At 39.6% G+C, this 18,585-nt stretch overlaps 1 protein-coding gene across 3 annotated transcripts in view; it reads right to left on the bottom strand.

The window, feature by feature from the left end:
• CNTNAP5 (contactin associated protein family member 5) overlaps positions 1–18,585 on the bottom strand; it is an 855,485-nt gene that overhangs the window by 464,369 nt on the left and 372,531 nt on the right. For all 3 annotated transcript variants that reach the window (XM_066345536.1, XM_066345539.1, XM_066345538.1), the window contains exon 6: positions 15,485–15,669. In XM_066345536.1, coding sequence (XP_066201633.1) covers positions 15,485–15,669 — 185 coding nt within the window. The remainder of the gene's footprint in view (positions 1–15,484; positions 15,670–18,585) is intronic.

Below are 18,585 nucleotides of genomic sequence, written 5' to 3'. Positions count from 1 at the left end.
GCATTCCCAGGTCGACACTTTATCCACTGCATCACCAGAGGTCAGGTCTGAATTTTATTCTTTAAAATTTTTCATTGTAAATTAATTATTTCAATAAATTAAACATTTTAGCATATAAATCAATTGCCAATCAATGTTTTCTTTATCCAGATACTTTTATATTAAGTAATAAAATTTTAGTTCATTTCATGGAATTTTTGAGGGAATTATAATATGACATAATTAAAACATTTTACTATTTTGTATACTCAATTTTTATACATTTTTTTGTTTGTTCATTTCATTAACCTGGTCAAAACTTCCTAAAATCTAGTCAAAAATTTTTCAATAATATTAAATAGAAATTATGGCATATGATTTTCAAAAAATGAGTGCACTTTTTATATGGTTTCCAAGAACATATAATACTGATTCCAATTCCACATCACATTAAAAAGGTCTCTCACATTTATTTGCTTATTTATTTATTTGTTTGAAATCAGAAATAAATTCTCAGTTTTATCTATTGACTTTTCAGATATCTATCTGATACAATATAGGGTATATTCTTTTCAATCCTCTAATGAACTGAATTATATTATTAGATCACACATTAATAGATTATCTTAGGTTTAACCACATCTGTATTTCTGTATTTAATTTTCCTTAAAATATGTGCTCATATTTTAAGTAGTATACAAACTTAAGATCTAGTTTTTGTCTTTTCTCAAGTATTTATATAAAGTCTAGATATGTCTCTGAGAAAAACCAATGGAGTTTTATCTTTGACTCAATTTAAAAAATGGCTCATACAACTTGGAAAATACTCTGAAAAACAAATGAATTAATATGCTACCTTCTCAAATGTTTCATAAAATATTTCTTTGATAACTCACCAAATCGTCCTGTGATTTATTGCAGTATTCAAATATTTTCAATTTGAGTCATTTACATTAAAAAATCAATTTCTGTTTTGTAAATCTTTTGCATACATCAAACATGTAGTGCTGAGATGTTTAGCCTCTGGTCTGCAGACCAGTGCTGTCCGCTAGAAACTTTGTGCCGCCGGTCCATGGAAGAGTCAACCAGGACTCCTCGTACAACACAGCTCACTCTTTTGCAGATCAGCATGAAATTTCTAGGGAACCGGCAGTTGAAACCACTGGTATAATGTAAAACTATCATAAAATATTTGTTTCTTTTACTTATTACTTGCTTAAAGAATATTTTTAAAGAGTAGTTTTAGATTTATAGCAAAATTAAGAGGAAGGTTTTCTTTATATTCTCTGGCCTCACACATGCATAGCCTCCCTTCTTATAGACATCCCTCACTATAATTTGGTACATTTGTTATTGTTGGTGAACCTTTGACACATTAAAATTACTCAAAACCAATAGTATGGATTATAGTTCATTCTTATTTTTGTGTGACCCATGATTTGAACAAACATATAGTGTCATGTATCTACCATGAGGTCCTCGGGTTACAACAGTCTTGACATATGGCATATCAAGTTCTCAATGCTCACTCCCGTAAAAACTTTAAAAAATGAGACGTGAGTATTTCAGCTTACACCATTAGCTTCATACTTAACGGAATATGTGGACAAACTAGTTTAGTTGCGCACGGTGGAAGAATACGTAGCAACACGGTTTATGAGTGAGGGAGTTGGTGTCTGTCCCCCAGTAGGATTACCGACGCCATTTTGGACTGTTAAAAGTGCAAGTGTTACATTTGTGTTAGGTTAGGGTGTGTTTTGAGTTACACTAAAATCTGGTTTATGTCACTGTTGTAGGAATTGAACTGTGTTGTAACCCGAGGACACCCTGTACTGTATTATCCTGAATATTTTCACTTCACTAGAAACCCCCTGTTCTCTGCTAGTTCATTTCTCTCTGCTGACTCCCATCCACGGCAACAATTTATCTTTTTCCTGTACGCAAGGTTTTTTCTTTTCCAAAATGTCATACAGTTGTATGACATTCACACAGTATGTAACCTTTTTGTATTAGATCCTTCTACTTAGTAATATAGATTTACATTTTTATGCTATTACGCTAGTATATCTTTTTTATGGCTGATAGCTCTTTTTCTTTTTTAGTGCTGAATAACTTTCCATTGTCTAGATGCACCACAGTTTATTTGTTCACCAACTAAAAGACATCTCATTGTTTCCAAGTTTTGATAATTATAAATGAAGCTGCAATAAGCATCCAAGTGTGCTTATAAGTTCTTCTTCATTTTTTTATAATTTAAAATAAATAATGCTAATTTTTCTTTTAATTTTTATGTTGTTGACCAGCTTCTTTAAATTGTAAAAGTGTCTTTAATATTCCACTTCACTCAGTGATGTAGAGACATATTAGTCACAAGGCAATATTTTGAAAAGAAGGAAAGAAGAAAACACTGTTTAAATAGCTAAATGTCTTGTGTGAAAGGCTTGGGGTAGAGATAGTTTTTAAAGTCATATAGTATGAAGGATGCTGTATATAACACAATTGCAGTTTCCTGCCCCATTAAGGAGAGGAAAAGCTTTTTTCTAATCTGGGTAGGTAATGTTTGGGGAAATTTGGTGGGGACAAGGGTGAAGTCAGGTAGCAGTGTGGACCTACACTTTGGTTCTCTGTGGGAGATTGCCAACTGATAAGATTTGGGTAGTGGTGGACAGAGGTCACAGAGATTTTGGAAATCACATAGTTCTTTCTCATCTGATTCCCGTAGCAGTGAAGGCTGTTAGCCTATAAGAAATGCCTGCAATTCTGCAATTCATTCAGGCCCCAGAGCAAAACTTGGGTGGAAAAAGATTGGCAACAGCTGAAAGAAGGTGGAAACGAAAGTGTGTAAAAGCTGCTTCAAAATAACCTGGTCACTCTAGAATAGTGTGAGGCAGGCTGTGTTAGTGACCCCCAACCTGTGTGAGCAGGATGAGGAAATAAGGATGGACCAAAGTTCTCAGTCAATTCATAAAGGGATAATGGCTAGATTGGAGGTCTGAGGGACTCATGTGACTAGACCTCACAGCTATGAGGCCGTGGCAGGCACTTTGTACAGCTGCTGCAGAGGCTGACCCTTAATTCCTATGCCTCCCCTGACACAGGACAGTACCCTAGCCCCACAGCCTGTGATCTAACTAGGGGAGATAATTAGAATGGGAAAGAAGAAACCTCAGTGTTCCCCATTCACACAATAGTACTCTAAGTCTTCAATAGGCATCTGATATCATTCCCCATCAAGGTTAGATTTATTTGCTATCAGGGCACATAGGGACAGATGAGCATATTGAATTCAGTTGGAGAAAAGAAGCAAAATTGCATTTCTGTACAGGTGAGTGTGGCAAATTTTTAACCTGGTTTGTATTTTTAAATTCTTCCAGTAGTTCAGAATTTGAGATTATAATGGTTTTCCTGAATTACAGACTTAGTTTATTATCAAATAAATGAAAAAAAAATTTGCTTCATATTGACATAAGAAAAATTCTGAGATATTCACAATTAAATTACAGCTAACAGAGGGTCAGAGTGGGAGCCACAGGAGGAAATTAGCAAAAGACCACTCACATTCCTCAATAGATGTGAAACATTGCATCACCTTTCAGCTCTTACCTAGAAGGAAGGGTCACTCCCTGATGCTACCACATTGTGCTAACTAACACATGAACTTTCTGTACCGTTGCCTACAACCAATCCAAAAGAAGCAAAGACTTCTTCCTTGTGGACTGTGCTCATACGTGTGTGAGTGATATCATCCATCTTTCACGTTTTTACAGAGAAATGTCTAAAGCAGCCCCCTCAGGAGTTTCTCCGGCGGAGCTCAAACACGGACATGTCTTGTACTTTCTGTGGGACCTTGGGCAAAATATCGCTCTCAGTCTTTGCGACTCATTTTCCTCATGTACAAAATGTCGATGGCAATAACAGTTCTCTATGTGAATAAGCTACATAGTTTGACTAGGTAATATGAAAATCCAAGTGCCAGTACACCCGAAGCATTTAGAATAGATCCTGGCGCCTAGTGCTCGCTGCTGGCAGGACTGTGCTTGTTGGCAGCAACTTCTCAGTGCAGAGATTCTTCCAAAATGGTATCTTGTGGCATGATTTCCAAGGATTTCTAAATAAAAACTGTATGAATGGTAACTTTTCTAATACTTGGCAATCTGAAGCTTGTAGTGTTTTTCATGGTTATTTTATATTAACAACAATTAAACTGAGTAATTTTTTAAATTAATAAACAGACTCTTCCCTAGCATCCTGTACAAATTTTCTTCTGATTGTCGGAGAGCTGGAACTAAATAGCTCCTTTAAAAAGGTCCATTGGTCATTTTGAGCTCCATATATCTTTATTAGAGAAAAAGGAGAGAGAGATACCTTGCTATAATTTTATGATCACTATGTTTAATGATATTCATTCAAACTTAGGAAAAATTCATGGCAATAAACTCAGGTCTCCTTAGTGGCTTTTCTCTGGCCTTGTTTGGATCAGGACTCCTCCTGTTCTGAAGATTCCTTTCTCCGACTCACATTTCTGATACTTCTGAAGTTTCTTACTTGTTGATGTCCATCTCACCTTTGCTCTGACCTGCTGATTTGTAATGGTAAGGCACACGTGGGTAGGGTCCAAGTGACTGTCTTCCTCAAAACTTCTTAAAGCTTCTAATGCTTGCCCTGGCTTGGTTTGCTGAGCAACACGGAGTCCGTAGCCCTTCTGGAAGAATAGCATCAAAGGAGGGTTCATTTTCTGCCATTTCAAATGAAACCAGAAACCTCAATTTTCATGGGAAATCTTTTGAGTTTTAAATATGAGCATGAATTAAAATAGTGGGGGGGGGGGAATCACACACACACAAAAAGAACCATCTTGATTTCCCCAACTATTTTTGTTGATATCAAGTGTTTTGTTAATACCTATGTTTCTTTTCCAAGGTCCCAGAGCCATCCAAGGAGACCTCAATCTGAAAAGCCTTCCCGTGGACAAGCGCCCCCCCCCCCCCCGCCGTGTTTCCTGCCTGGCCCCGCACACTCCCACGACTGCGACTGCGCAGCACCTTCCGACCTCAGCCCAGCTGCTATCCCTTATGTTTCAGTTCAGTTTGGCCTCAACAATCTCTCAGAAAAGAGTTCACTTTAGTAAGAACAATACTGACATTTATTGATTGGTTTTATATATTGGTCATGCTTCCTAGACCTTCCTTTCTAGTTCTTTGTTTGTTTGTTTGTTTTTTAATTTTTGAGCCAGATATTATAGTTTGCTCCACTTTATACTGAAGAAACAATAGCCAGCAGAGGAGTAGCAGCTTGATTAAGGATACATCATTGAGAAATGCGGGTGCTGGGCTTCTACTAGAGCCTCATTTTCTGCCCACAATGCAATGCTGGCTGGCCTATAGCTCCTGTTTTTGGCTCCAGAGAGTAATCTTGTCAATGAATCAGGCCAGGCTAAGGTGCACTACATGTCCCAGTGTGCCTGACACTTTCCCATTTTCCAAACTGAAAGTTTCCTATCCTCGGGGTCCCCTGAGTTCTGCACAGACTGTGCTATTATATACACCCTTTGGTGAACTTCTCCCGTCCCTGACTGAAAGAAGGAGAGGTGATGGACAGTAGAGCAGCTGACCCTACCACTATTTTCTTCATGGCATAAACCAGTTGCTCCTATTGTTCTGCCAGTTACCCTGGATCCCAAGCTACAAGCAGGTTCTGCCCCTGAATGCATGCAGGCTAAGACTTTACTGGCTGTGTGCAGATCTTTTTTTTTTTTTTTAATTATTGTTAGTGTTGCTCTTGGTCCAAATGTGATCAGTTGTGAGCCTATGGCTCCTGTCTTCAAATAGGCATTTTTTCAGACTCAGAAAAATTAGATGCTAACATAGTCTAATTTGGTCTATATATACATATATATATATAATTTTACATATATTCATATATAATTTTTGTCAGAATAAATGTACAATACTTTTTAAATTTATTCATTTTAGAGAGGAGAGTGAGAGAGAGAAAAAGAGGAGGGGGGAAGAGAAGGAAGCATCAACTCCCATATGTGCCTTAACCAGATAAGTGCAGGGTTTTGAACTGGCGACCTCAGTGTTCCAGGTCAATGCTTTATCCTCTGTGCCACCACAGGTCAGGCTACAATATTTCTTTTTAAATGAGAGGAGAGGGGGATAGAGAGACAGACTCCTGCATGCGCCCCAACCAGAATTCACCCAGCGGCCCCCATCTGGGGTCAATGCTCTGCTCATTTGGGGCCAAACTGCAACTGAGCTATTTTTAGCACCTGAGGTGGAGGCTCCGGAGAGCCATCCTCAGTGCCTGGGGCCAACATGCTCAAATCAATCGAACCATGGCTGCAGGAAAGGAAGAGAAAGAGAGACAAAGAAAGATGGAGATGGGGAGTATAGAAGCAGATGGGAGCTTCTCCTGTGTGCTCTGACCAGGAACTGAACCAGGACATTCACATGCCAGCTAACACTTGACCACTGAGCCAACTGGCCATGGCCTAATGTACAACATTTTTACCTTAGGTTATTTAAACAGTGATTTAAATCATGTATATTTCAATATTTATTCAAGAAGTTCATTAGAAATCCTCACTTCAGTATCTCCCATATGGCCAAGCAAGAATAGCTCCTGATAAAAACTGAGAAGTTAGAGGCTCCCTCACAGCATCTCAGAGGTCCCTACCAAGACAGCTCTGAGATGACTTTGAGCCCTGACCTATCCTCTTCCCTCCTTGTCCTCCTGGATGTGGCACATAGACCCGTAGGGCTGAGCAATGGCCACAGGGCAGCTGCTGACAGCATGGACAAGGCTTGGGCGTGTGGGATGTGTTTGTCAAGGTACATTTGTCAAAACAGGAGAGGAAAGCATATTTTATTCAAAAGTTTGTTAGCTTATTTTTAACTCTTCAAATATTTAGACTTCTGGTATGTGGGATTGTGTTCACATGCCTGCCTCAGGCCCTGAAAGCATTTGACTGGAGCCTGGCTGACTTTATACCAATTTGCTGATGATTTCAATAATGTAGCCCAGCCCAGCAAGCCTTAGAAGCCATATTGGATAAATAAAACATATTCCACCCCCCTCAGCTAGCAAAAATAGAACAGGAATTTTATATGTTGTTTTTCTTTTTTTTTTAGTTCTTGTTAAAAATAATGATTTCTTTGTATATAATACTGGTAAGAAAATAGTTCCTCAGTTATGTTCCACAAAATTAGTCTACTTTCAATATATATACATTTAAAAGAAACCTTTATATTCCATTTCACTGTTATAAAACTTAATCAAACATACAATTACAAGTCCACAAATCACATTGTGAGTTTAAATCTATAAAGATATAATGGTCCCCAAGTAATGCAGTTTTAAGACTTGAATTCAGGCAAAGGCCATGATAAGGGCCAGAACCAACTTGTATCTTGAGTGATTAACCTTCCTGCAGAGAGAAAACCCAGTTATGAGAAGGCTCTCCAGTCCAATGACAGCACAGAGCTGGGTCTCAAACCTTGCTGTTGCTATTCTGGTTATTGGGAAATAAGGATGAGAGACAAATTGGTTTCTTGTCTTGATTTTATGTTTGTAATATGGGACATCATAAGCTCCCTCACAAGGCTGTTTAAGGGATTAAACAAAATCACAAATGATATTCAATAGAAAAACTTTATTCCTTTTTTTTATTACTTCTGATGTGCATCTGTTCATTTTTTCCCCTTATTTTATTTTCTTCTATATATTTTTCTCTGTGAAGGCCTTCCACTTTAACTTTGCAACGGATTCTCCAAAGGAAAAAAAGGGTCAATAATAATTATACTATCATCTGATCTAAAAACCAGTTTTCTTAGTGATCTGCAGTTATTTAAATCACCAAATACAAGGCCCTGGCCAGTTGGCTCAGCAATTGGCTCAGCAGTAGAGCGTTGGCCCAGTGCATGGAAGTCCCGGGTTTGATTCCTGGTCAGGGCACACAGAAGAAGCACCCATCTGCTTCTCCACTTTTCCCCTTCTCCTTTCTCTCTATCTCTCTCTTCCTTTCTAGCTGCCAAGGCTCCATTGGAGCAAAGTTGGCCCTGGGTGCTGAGGATGGCTCCACAGCCTCCACCATGGGTGCTAGAATGGCTCCAATTACAGCAGAGCAACGCCCTAGAGGGGCCGAGTATCGCCCCCTGGTGGGCATGCCGGGTGGATCCTGGTAGGGCGCATGCAGGAGTGGGTCACCCCCTCCCTCCCCCCCTCCCTGCCCCAGGCTTCTTACTTTGGAAAAAAAGAAAAGTACATTACCAAATACACAGCTGTCTATGTCTGGCCAGTCCTTTAATCATGTGTGAGTTCTAAGAGAGGCAATGTCAGTTAAAGTGAGGATGGCAGAAGGGGTCACCTCTGAGCATAGGGGACCTATTAGGAACTTCTTATGAAAAGTAGGGCATGGACTGATATATTATATTCACAAAAGAAAGCTTTCTTCATTTACTTAAGAAATACTGAGTGTGTGTTATGTACTAGACATAATCTCATCGAAATAAGTATAAGTAAAAAAAAGGAATATCTCACCCTTATGATAAACTTAATTTTGATAGCTAGGGTGAAGATGATGAGAGAAATGATTACAAATAAGTAAATTTAATAATATAATAAAGTGATATGTTTTTGGAAAAGACTATAAAAATCAGAGGTGCAATTTTAGAAGCCATTATAAGCAATATCATTAAATCATGTGTTCTATTGCACTGGTTTCTTCTTAAAATGCTTATTTTGTGTGTCATAAAACATTCAAAATTTTAGAAGCAATATAAAGCTTCCTTCTTCATTGACCTTACTCTCTTATAATCTGCCTTACACATGTTTTTAGTATACTTCCAGATGTTTTTCTCTGCCTCTGTGATTTCAAGTCTATATATCCTTTTGTATTATTTTAAACACAGGTAATATTTATACTTCACTTCACCTTGATTTTTTCCATTGAACAATTAATATTGGAGCTGGTTCATGTCAGAACAGGTAGGGCTGCCTTCCTCTATTTAAGGGATGCATAATGCTTCCACTTGAGTTTCTCAAGCACACACAGTTAACATGGTGAGCTCAAGTCCAAGTCCTGCCTGATGGATAGTAAAAGTAAAAGAGAGGCCCTGACCACTTGGCTCAGCAGTACATCATCAACCCATCATGTGAATGCCCCTGGTTTGATTCCCAGTTAGGGCACACAGAAGAAACAACTATCTGCTTCTCCAGCCCTCTCCATCTCTTTTCTCTCTTTCCTTCTCTTCCCGTCCTACAGCCATGGTTCAGTTGGAGCAAGTTGGCCCAGGGTGCTGAGAATGGCTCCATGGCCTTGCCTCAGGCACTAAAATAGCTTGGTTGCTGAGCAGCAGAGCCAAAGCCCCAGACGGGCAGAGCATCACCCTATAGGGGGCTTGCCAGGTGGATCACCTTTGGGGCACATGCGGGAGTCTGTCTCTCTGCCTCCCCTTTATTTTACTTAAAAAACCAAACAAACAAAAAAAATTAAAGGTGAAACCTTTCAATTCAGATGATTTTATGTTTATACAGACAGCAAAGGGAAGAGTAGCCAAACATGGCAGATGCTCATGATCCTTGTTGTGCACACCAACACCAAAACAAAACAGGTCAGATGACCACAACGCTGCTCATTGCAGGCCTCCTTTACACTTGAGTGTCAGGAGAATCCCAAGGTGCCTCCTAGACCCAGACCAGCTGTCATGTAAGCCTTTGGCTACATGGCTTATATGGGTAGTGCAAGATCATCTGACACCCGGGAGGATCTGTTTCCCTATGGAGTTGCCATAATATTTTAACCCCCTTTGGTGAAGTTTAGGGGGGTTTCTAATATTTTAGTATTCCTAAAATATTGCCCATTGCACACATTTGTTTATGTGTAGAATAAATTGCAAGAAACAGAATTGTTGGGTTAAAATGTGTGTTTTTTCAATTTTAAAAGATATTGCCCTGGCATTAAGCTAAAGTGAAATAAGCCAGACAGAAAAAGTCAAGTGCCATATGATTTCACTTATATGTGGGATCTAATGAACAAAATAAACTAACAAGCAAAATAGAGACAGACTCATAGATAGAGAGCAGGCTGACAGCTGCTGGCAGTGGGACTTGGGAAGGAAGGTGGATGGATTGAGAGAAAAAGAAAAATGGAGAGAAAAAAACTCATGGACATGGACAACAATGGGGAGATGATTGCCAGGGGAGGTGCAGTGGGAACAGGTGAAGGAGGGGATAGGGGGATAAATGGTGATGAACAAAATCTTGGGGTGGTGAACACACTGTACAATATACAGATGATGTATCATCAAAATATACACCTGAAACATATATAATTTTATTAACCAATGTCACCCTAATAAAGCCAGTTAAAAAGATGCAGTCCCACAAATAATGTAAGAAATATTTTTATTTCTTCATGTCCATAACAACATTTTAAAGTTTTTGTCAATCTAAAATAAAGATATTATTGTACAATAAATTTGCATTTCTTTTCTTGATGGAGGTTGATCATCTTTTCATGTATTTGAGAAGTTGTATTTTTAATAGTCATGCTCTTTATCTATTTGTCTAGTGAGTTATCTTTTTACAAATAATTTGTAGAATTTTTTATTTATTAATTACATTTTGTATGTTTTCAAGTTACTTGGGAGGTGATGTCATTATATATGCATTTTTGTGGATTATGAATATATTTTTAATTTTTAGATGGACAAAATTGTTCATATGTTGTACTTCCAGGTTTCTGAAGTTTACATCATAACTATAAAGACTTCCCACAATATTTAATTTTAAAAACACTACTTCATATTTTTTAAAACTTTGATAAAACTTATTTTTGAAAATAGATATATACAGACACACATGTAATTTTAATCATTTGGAGGTTTTAATTTAATCTAGTTGGGTTTTTTTACTAACAAGTCTTATTAAATTACAGTTTTTTATTTTGGAAAATGCCTTTTCAGTATTTAGAACTTATAAACTATATAAGAATCTCAGAGAAACAAAATGTCTACAATCCTAAACATCTCTCTTTTCCGAAGCCCTCCTGCTCCAGGCGGGAACTGAGGTAAGCTGCTGTAGTGTCCCTCACAAGTATGTAGGGACAGTCACATGGCCTGAGTGATGGGAACTGGGGTGACATTCCAATGAGAAGCAAAAGAATATATTTTCTGCCTTTCATTTTAGTTTGATGAAAGATTCTCTGAGCCATTGTCAGAATTTGTCTTCTTGGTAGCAGACACCTGCAGATACGACAGGTGGTCAATGTCCTAGTAGATGCCTCAGAGAAAAACATTATGCTGCTTGATTGATATCCTTAAAGGGGCCCAAGAAAGAAGAATGAAAGCTACCGTATCTTCTTGCCAAACATTATCATATCATGCTAAAATCTAAAGAGGAACATAGATTTGCATAACATAACCAGCCCAGAGATAGAATCTGATAGGGCATAGCTCTAGAACAGTAGTATAAGCTCTGACAATTGGTCAATGGGACCAGGGCACCTGAGTTCAGCCATCCTTCTTGCTGGCGGTGTCCAGTGCTCAGATGTGCACAGATGGGACCATGGCAGAAGTGAATCCTTACCCAGATTCTGATTGATGAGCCAGGCTCTTATACAATAAAAGTTAGCTCTATTCCTTCCAATGAGTGCTGATATGGCGTCTGAGTAACAGAAGTTGAGTGTTTTCACTTTGCAGATTTACATAACTGATTAGTGGTGGAGTACCTGGAACTCAAGCTTTCAGTCCCCAGTGCTCTTCTTTTCCACGTGACCTTACTGGGAAGCATCAAATGCTGTTCTGAGAGTGCTCCTGATGCATACCTCCTGCATTCCAGTAGCGCCAATGTCCAGCATCACTGTCCCGGTCCATCTGTCTCCACTTATCCACTTATGATCATCTGAGCTAGCTGGTAAGCACTCTGGAAGGGACTTGGATTTTGTGAAGCAGAAGTTGCTTCGTGGGAACATTACAAGGTGTGGGTTTTTTTTGTTGTTTCTTTGTTTTACTAGGGAACCCTTTTTATGAGATACAAAGAAATTCAGGCAGTCCCTAAAAATTATCTGTTCCCATGTCATGCATTGTGTCTTCATTGGAAATTTTTCCCTAAATACTGACACTCACTTCAGTACTATTCAGCTGTGATTGCCTACAGATTTTCCACACAGGAGACTACAGGCAGATTGTCATGATCTCCAAGATAAATGTTAAAGCAGGTAACTAGGTAAACTTTACAATCAATTTATGCCGTTAGAGGTAAGGTATTGGTGAGTGGTGAGAGTGGTGAGACTTAAAAATTATTTTATGTTTTTGGTCATCCTCAAGTTCATAAAAGATATATATCTCTTTGCTTTCAGAAAATTGCAATATTGTATATACTCTTTTTTTCTTATCACCAAAACAAAGTTGAAATATGAGAATGATTAATATCCATAGACGTCTAGTCATTTTTTTGTGTGTGTGACAGAGACAGAAAGAGAGAGACAGAGAGAGGGACAAATAGGGACAGAGAGGCAGGAAGGGAGAGAGATGAGAAGCATCAATTCTTTGTTGCGGCACCTTAGTTGTTCATTAATTGTTTTCTCTTATGTGTCTTGACCGGGGGACTTCAGCAGAGCGAGTCACCCCTTGCTCAAGCCAGCGACCTTGGGCTCAAGCCAGCTACCATGGGATCACATCTATGATCCCATGCTCAAACTGGCGACCTTGAGGTTTCAAACCTGGGTCTTCTGTGTCCCAGTCCAATCCTTCATCCACTGCACCACCACCTGGTCAGGCCATAGACATCTAGTTATAAGCAACTAAAAAAAAAAAAGTCTATTGAGTCTTTTTCATTTGGAGTCAGAGAATGACAAATTCTGTTCTGAAGTTAATGAATGCCATATCTTATTCTCAGCATTCTAAACTAAGATTAAGATCAAAAGAGAAAATCTTTCCTATAGCTTATGACAGTGATTAAATAACAATCAAGACAGATCTTAATTTTACAATTACTCCTCTACACCTCCACTATTCAATATCCGAATAGTGATTGAACTTGTCTTGTAACAAGATTTTCAACCATCTGTCCAGCAACCTCCTCCATTCACCTATCCAGAAGTCTCAGCTTCAGAATAACTGCTTCAGAGTAACTGCACTGAAAGAGTGGTTCTCAAATGTGAGGGTCTATCACAATGACCTGGAGGGCTTTTTAAACTGATTTCTGAGCCCCTCTTCCAGAGATTATGATTCAGTAAGCTTAGGCGGAACATGAGCATATTTATTTTTAACAGATTTCCAGGGAATGTTAATTGGGATGGCTCCTGAAAAACATATTCAGAATTACTAGTCTAAAACATAAAACTAGTCATGTCACCATCCTGCAAAAACAATTTTTGTAGGCCCTGGCTGGTTGGCTCAGTGGATAGAACATTGGCTTGGCATATGGATATCCCAGGTTCAATCCCAAGTCAGGGCACAGAGGAGAGGTGACCATCTGCTTCTCTCATGCTCTCTCTTCCTCTCTCACAGCCAGTGGCTCAATTGGTTCCAGCATTGGCCCAGACAGCGGTTTCTTGGTGGATCCAGTTGGGGTGCATGCAAGAGTCTGTCTCACTATCTTCCCTCCTCTCACTTAAAAAGAAAAAAATCATTTTGTAGCTTCTCATCCCCCATAATTTTGGTTCTCTAACAAGACTCACATGGCCCAGCAACACCTGGGTCTTCCCTCATTCCTGTTTTATCTCACACTATCCCTTCCTCACGTGATGTGTTGATAAAGATTTAAAATCTGATTATTCACAGTGCCCCCAACACACACACATGTATGTATGTGTGTGTATATCTGTGTAAGTAAATAAATATAAGATTATTTTACTGATATAAACAATATATAGACACAATATACAAAACATAATAATCTTTATTGTAAATTCCGTATAACCAATTAATTCTTAAAGAATGCGTTCATTGAATTTTCACTGAACTTTTCTTATCTGTAATCACATATAGTCTTTGTCACATATCTTTTTCTATTTTTTTAAATTTTTTGACAACCTTTTACAAATTTAAATTTTTTCTTAACACATAGACTGGATGATAGCAGGCCCAACTTGACCCACAAGCTGTAGTTTTTCTATCACTAGTCTAGACAATCAATAAAACAAGTCAAAACTTGATTTATAGTATTAGCCAATATGCCTCGTGTACATATCCCCACCATGGTGGATTTCAAGCTATCGAAGGAATGGTGCTGAACATGGAGTTAGGAAAACATGCAGCCTAACAGCCTAATAGAGTGCATTTCCACCACACAGTATGGCAGAAGTAGGAAACCTTGAGTACATATAGATAGATGAGTGATGGCGAGATATTATATAGTAAAATTATTAAGAACCAATAACTTTATTATTTTTAAAGTACTTTATTTAATTCTAAGTTTATATAACTTAATTTTTAATAATGGCTGTGTTGACCAACCAGCTTACAAAAATTCTTGAAAGTTACCAGTTAGCCCCCCTGAGTCAGTAGTAGCTATCTCCAACTCAACTGCCTGTCCCTTATTTCAAACCCCATAAACACTGGACCATGACAATCATGCCCTGGGCTCTGTAGCAAGCTCTCTGGCCTGGCCTATCTTTTTGACCTTCCTCCTCAGGCCAACCCTGCACTTCTTCTGAGATTCTGCAGTGTCCCCTGCTGGCAGCCTATTGCCTACCTTCTAGTTTGAGCTAAGTGTCTTCTCCCCAGGACCCTCACAGTGCCCAGTGCTGCTCTCCAGAGTAGGTTCTCCGTCCTTGTTCTGTCCCAGTCATTCCAGATCAGACTCTGACTATTAGATTCTAAGCTTCTCTAGCACAGGAACTCGGCCTCAGTAATCTCTTTTATTGCTTAGAATAGAGCTTGGTTGGGATACAGTAGGGGCACAATGTATACTTTTTTAAATTGAATGACCAGAAAAGATGGTTAACTCTGGCTTCCATTTTGCAGAATTTTGCACAACCTTCTTTGTTTTGTAGCATTGGTACATACCATTGTCCCTCCTCTGTAAAAAAGAAACAATTGTTTATGTGTATCAGTCAAAAGTTTGCTTGGAATTAAAGGTTAAAACAAGTTTCTACAGTGCATATTTTAGATTACTTTGGGTTTTATGTGTAATTACTATTTTATTGAGATATAATTGATGTAACATTATGTTAGTATAATCCTTATACCTTCCATTTCTGCAGCTAATGTGATTTAATTTTTGGAAAAAGAAGGACGGAATTAGCTAAGAGACCAAACAATTTAAAATTTTACATGGTTAGCAGATGCCTTGTGGGTTAACCACCATTATTTTTCAGCCTTTAGCCACACTCACTGGGCAGAATCTTTCCTCAGACTTCCCCACCGTAGGCTGCCTGCGTTTTGATGGAGAAGAGAAGCCCAAAGATAAAGTATTTTCCTATTGCTCTTCTGTTTACTGGTTTTTATACTGATCCGGAACAGGCACCTGGGGGTTTCTACAGGGAGCACCAACTCACCTCATAGTCGATATCTAAGGCGTCTGCCTCTCCCTTGGTCCTGAAGTGCTGCGTGTACTTGTCCACGGTGAAATTCACCTGCTTGCCCACCCGCTCAATCAGGACAGAATGCCAGTGCTGGTCATCCAAGAGGCTGCCCAGCATGGCTGAGGGTGGACCGCTGCTGAACCGAGTTTTGCTGTCATCTGTGAAGGGGAGAGGAAAACAGGATGGCATCTGGGCCTAAGGGCAGCCTTCCACAAGCAAAGTCAGCTCTCTCTATCCTAAAGGATCGTTCTTCTCTACAGGCCTGGAACTGTACTGGGCTTAAGGGGGAATTACAAACTTTGCACACAAATTCATCCAGCATCAAATTCTAGGTCAATTGATAGCATACTCTCCTTTAAATATGAAATGACAGTTTTCAGTTCTTGAACAATTAAAAAATAAAAGCAATTCTATTCTAATGGTCATATGAATAATATTGAAAATAGAGATTATCACATTTAGAACTAATACACATTCTCTATTTGAATGTCTTTGTTTATTTATTTTTAATTTACTTACTGATTTTAGAGGGAAAGAAAGGGAGAGAGAGAAACACTTTGTACCTGTATGTGTACTGACCTGGGATCGAACCACCTTTGTGTATTAGGACAGTTCTCTAGCTGATCAAATTATGTAGCCAGGGCAAATTTACCAACCTTTTTTTTCTTTTATTCTTTGAGAGAGAGAGATCAACTCATTGTTCTACTTAGTTGTGTACCCACTGATTGCTTCTCATACATGTCCTGACCATGGTTATAACAAGCTACCAGGGTAGAGCTGGTGACCTCAGTGCTCCGGGTTGACACTCTATCGCCTTCAGCACCAGCCAAGGCCTGAATGACTTTGAAGACAGAAAATGGATCTGGCACTGTACTTTGGAGAAGACCGAATTGGATATGTTCACAGTGAGTTAGGTACATCTGTGGGCAACGCCAGAGGGCAAGGAAATAATCATTTTAGCTGTTGTTTTCAAGAGCCCATTATATGAACAGCACTTCAGTGAAAATTTTATAACCTCTCTTTTTAGTCTCCTAAGGCAAAATTGTCTGCATTTCAAAATAAGGATTCTGAGTCTTAGTGAGTTGAAGTCTGTGTGCCCCAGAGGTACATCCAATACAGGCCTCCTTGGCCCTTTCACTCTGATAATGTCATGGATCTTATGTGTTTATTTAGCCTATGTGAGCTTGAAAGACACCATTGGGGAGAACAGGACAGGTTTAGGTGAAGAGGGTCATTTGATTTTTTTTTTTAATGATGGGGTTTTTGTTTTTTTATTTTATTTTATTTTTTTGTATTTTTGTATTTTTCTGAAGCTGGAAACGGGGAGGCAGTCAGACAGACTCCCGCATGCGCCCGACCAGGATCCACCCGGCATGCCCACCAGGGGCGACGCTCTGCCCCTACGGGGCAGCGCTCTGTTGCGACCAGAGCCACTCTAGTGCCTGGGGCAGAGGCCAAGGAGCCATCCCCAGCGCCCAGGCCATCTTTGCTCCAATGGAGCCTCGGCTGCGGGAGGGGAAGAGAGAGACAGAGAGGAAGGAGGGGGTGGGGATGGAGAAGCAGATGGGCGCTTCTCCTGTGTGCCCTGGCCGGGAATCGAACCCAGGCGCTTCTCCTGTGTGCCCTGGCCGGGAATCGAACCCGGGACTTCTACATGCCAGGCCGACACTCTACCACTGAGCCAACCGGCCAGGGCCTTAATGATGGTTTTTAATGTGAAAGAGAGATATGGTTACGATTACATAGTTGGACACAAAAAGCCCGTGGGTAATCAGGAGTTGGAGGGTTACAGAATAGTGAGGTTTCAAACTAGGTGTGGAAGAAAAGCTGTCCTGTCTGTGGCCACCCCTGGGGTCCATCCTGCCAGAGCCAAAACCACCTCTGTGCATTTTTAATTAAGTCTGCCTGGTTCCTCCTCCTGTCCATCTCTTCTTCAATTTTAGGGAAGTTCCAGCCTATCTATAATCTATGGTCAAAAAAAAAAAATCTACAGAATGGTTCAAACATAACAAAATGGCCACTTAAATACATCTAATTATTACTTACATACAAACTTTCGTTTTTTAAAAATAGTTTATGTATTTATTCTTTTTAGTACCTGAAAGCTAAATGCCTCCTTCCTCTCTTTTCAGATGTGTTTGCCCAGCACAGCTGTACTGGCTTGCTCACAGTGCATCTTAAAGACAGGAAGTGCCATTTTCCAACAGGCTGCTCACTCCACCTCCAGGATGGCCCTAAGTCACCACTTCCCGTAGGGTTGGGACATCAAACTTGTTGTCATTGAAGAACAAGAACCAATGAATTCAAAACTGATTTTATTTCATCTTATTCATTGTTTATTGATTCCACAACTTTTGAGTTTTCACAACTTGTCAAATTATGCTAATGAATTTAACAGATATTTTTTTTATTTTTCTCTTTCTGTCTCTCTGCGTTCTTCCCTTCTTTCTTTCCTTCCTCATTCTTTCCTCCCTCCTTTCTTTCCTCCTTTCCTCCCTCTCTCCCTTCTTTCCTTCCTTCCTTCCTTCCTTCCTTCCTTCCTTCCTTCCTTCCTTCCTTCCTTCCTTCCTTCCTTCCTTCTTTCCTTCCTTTCTGCTTTCCTGCCTTCCTGCCTTCTTTCATCCTTTGATAAAAATGTATTGAAATATACCCATTGGCCCTTGCCAGTTGGCTCAGTGGTAGAGTTTTGGCCTGGTGTGTGGATGTCCTGGGTTCGATTCCCATTCAGAGAACACATGAGTAGGGAGCATCTGCTTCTCCACCCCTCACCCTTCCCCATCTTTCTTTCTTTCTCTCTCTCTCTCTCTCTCTTTTCCCCTTCCACAGCCATGGCTCAATTGGAGCAAGTGCATTGGCCTGGGTGCTAAGGATGGCTCCATGGAACCTCCACCTCAGGTGCTAAAAATAGCTTAGTTGAAAGCACGGTCCCAGATGGGTAGAGCATTGGCTCCAGATGGGGGTCACCGGGTTGATCCTGTTTAGGGTGTATGCAGTAGTCTGTCTCTTTATCCCCCTTCCTCTCACTTGGAAAAGAAGAGGAAAAATAATAAAATCTTTAGATAACACAAGGCTAA

The sequence above is a fragment of the Saccopteryx leptura genome, chromosome 7 (assembly GCF_036850995.1).
Source record: "Saccopteryx leptura isolate mSacLep1 chromosome 7, mSacLep1_pri_phased_curated, whole genome shotgun sequence".
In the NCBI taxonomy this organism is placed as follows: domain Eukaryota; kingdom Metazoa; phylum Chordata; class Mammalia; order Chiroptera; family Emballonuridae; genus Saccopteryx; species Saccopteryx leptura.
Note: the sequence above shows the minus strand (reverse complement) of the source record. Positions and strands in the feature narration are given on the sequence as shown.